Raw genomic sequence first — 2,700 nt, 5'->3', positions numbered from 1 at the left:
TCATTACCCTCACACATCGTCCCAAAGAAAGATGCCTCACTGCACCCATCTGTGGATTACAGGCGTCTGAACAAGCCGACAGAACCGGATCACTACCCCTTCCAAAACATTGACGTTACCTCCTTGCGCAAAGTGAAGGTTTTCTCCACGTTCAACCTTTTGAAGGGATATTTTCAAGTACCTATGAACCCAGAAGACATTCTGAAGACAGCAATCTCCACCCCCTTCGGTACAAACACCTTCAATTACTCCTGTTTTGGCCTTTGTAGTCCAGTACGACAGATGTACCTTTGGCACCAGCGAAGTATTCTTCTTAGGGTACCGAATCAATCCTTAAGGAGTCCACACCTTCCCTGAGAAGGTAGGAACCATTCAGAAATTGCCCACCCACTTGAATATCAAAGCACTGTAAGAATTCTTTGGCATGATTAACTATTATCATCGGTTCCTGCCAGCCATTGCCTCTACTCTTGCCTGCCTCTTTGCCTCCCACAAGGGCAAGACAAAAGACCTTAAGTGGGGTCCCCTTCTAGAAGCAGCCTTCTGCAATGCAAAGAATGCCCTATCAACTTCTGTTGTTCTCAGTTTTCCCATGTGTCATGTCCCTCTCCTCTCCACCAATGCCAGTGACGTTACTAATGGTGCAGTACTCGAGTAGGTGGAGTATGTCTCGCCTGGACAGTAGAAAACTGTCCAATGCAGAATCCGGCTTCTTTACCTTCCACCATGAATTGCTGGCGGTGCATTTGGCTGTCCATCACTTTCGCTACATCTTAGAAGATATGCCCTGAGTCATTTGCACGGACTACTAAATACAATTGTACCCTCTCACACGTCCCTGCGAAAATTAATCCCGTTGCTGATGCCCTGTCAAGAAACATTGGCTGTCATTCACCTGGGATTGGATTACAATGCTTTGGCAGAAGCCCAACATAAAGATCCAGAGTGCCAATCATGTAGCCCATTCTGCACCTCCTTCCAATGGGAAGACGTAGCCCTTGATGACTCCATTGCCACCCTCCTCTGTGACGTCTTTCTGGTAGACCACAACTATGGATACCTGCTCCCATGTGCTTACAGGTGTTTAATTTCATTCATGGCTTTCACATTCATTGTGCCTATCTACTGCACAGCTACTAGAAATGAAGTTCATTTATCTCGGCATTACTCAAGATGATGAGGATTGGGTCGGCATCTGTGCGGATTCAGAAGTGGGCACCTTCCCTCAACCTCAGAGTCATTTTACCCATATTCACATTAACGTAGTAGGTCCCCCACCCACCACCATCCCTATGCAAACTGCAACGTCCTCCACATGTACATCCACCTTATTCTCAGGCTGGATATTGAGATTTGGTATCCCTGTGCATATTACTTCTGACAGGGGTACCACTTACACCTCTCAATTGTGGACATCATTAGCAAATATCCTGGTAATCACCCTACATCAGATAACCGCCCTCAACCCTGCAGGAAACAGAATGGTTGAACGTTTTCATTGCACCCTTAAAGCAGCTTTGTTGTCCCGATGTAATAAATCCAACTGGTTTACTCAGCTTCCCTGGGTCCTCCTGGGACTAAAGACCTCTTCTGAAGACGCCCAGGATGTCTCACTGCCTTAAATAGTGATAGCAACCCGATGGTCGTCCATGCTGAATTTTTCCCTTCTGCAACTTTCTCCAACAATATCCATGGTCTACGTCTTAGGGAAAAATTTAATCCTAGCCCCAGAAAAGCAACACATAATAACTGATTCGTAGAAGGCATCATATGTTTTCCTGCGCAACGACACTAGCAAGCCAGTGCTGATGCCACCTTACGCTGGCCCTTTCCTCATGATCCATCGCACACAGAAGGCTTTCTTAGTTAACATTCGTGGCAAAGAAGACTTGGTCTCCATCGATCGCCTAAAACCTGCCTTCTGCAAAATGACCCGCCTACAGTGTGCGTCTCAAAAGCAGGGTGCCCTATTTCACATTTATGTCCTTTTTAGGGGTGGTGAGCCATGTACCAAATGTGTTTCACACATGCTCGTACACAGTAACGATATATCCTTTTTTTTTTTTGTATATCTCGATTTCTCCCCCACTAATAACAGAACCTGTTTAAGCCTGCCTTTTCATACATTAGTCTGTTTGAATTTTTGTGACATTCTTACTCGGAACCGCTTGTAAAAATATCGTTATCTGTTGAAAGAAAGTTCGTTGTATTCATTTTTTATCTCTTTTATAACCAAACAGCACTTTCGCATAATGGCTTACCAATATGAAATGTGTGTATGTGTTTTGTGTGTGTGTGAGGGAGAGAGAGTGACTGTATGTGTATGTGTTTGTGAGGAGAGAGAGAGAGAGAGAGAGAGAGAGAGAGAGAGAGAGAGAGAGAGAGAGAGAGAGAGTACCGTTACCCAAATGTCAAAAACACGTGTGTGAAGAAAATATACTTCCGCCCAATTACACATGATAAATGATGTATTTCACAAAAGTAAAAACAGTATTTGTTGAAAAATAATTAGATCTAATATATTAAGGAATAATTTACTTTTATGTTGCATTATCAAGACGTAATTTCCATAAACAATCGGCATTAAACCTAGCTGTTGGAATAAATAGGTTCCTATAAAATGCAAACATTTTACATCTTACAAAAATGCTTCCTATTAATCAAACAGGAATCTCCTAATATACAAATAAAACTTATGAT

The 2,700-nt window shown here is 43.1% G+C and overlaps 1 protein-coding gene across 1 annotated transcript; it reads left to right on the top strand.

The window, feature by feature from the left end:
- The first annotated feature begins 1,142 nt into the window (after window positions 1-1,142).
- LOC137651724 (uncharacterized) lies at window positions 1,143-1,622 on the top strand. The gene has a single exon (XM_068384946.1). It carries the CDS (start codon window positions 1,143-1,145, stop codon window positions 1,620-1,622), a length of 480 nt encoding a protein of 159 aa, XP_068241047.1.
- Window positions 1,623-2,700: the final 1,078 nt, after the last annotated feature.

This window comes from Palaemon carinicauda, chromosome 13, assembly GCF_036898095.1.
Source record: "Palaemon carinicauda isolate YSFRI2023 chromosome 13, ASM3689809v2, whole genome shotgun sequence".
NCBI lineage: Eukaryota > Metazoa > Arthropoda > Malacostraca > Decapoda > Palaemonidae > Palaemon > Palaemon carinicauda.
Note: the sequence above shows the minus strand (reverse complement) of the source record. Positions and strands in the feature narration are given on the sequence as shown.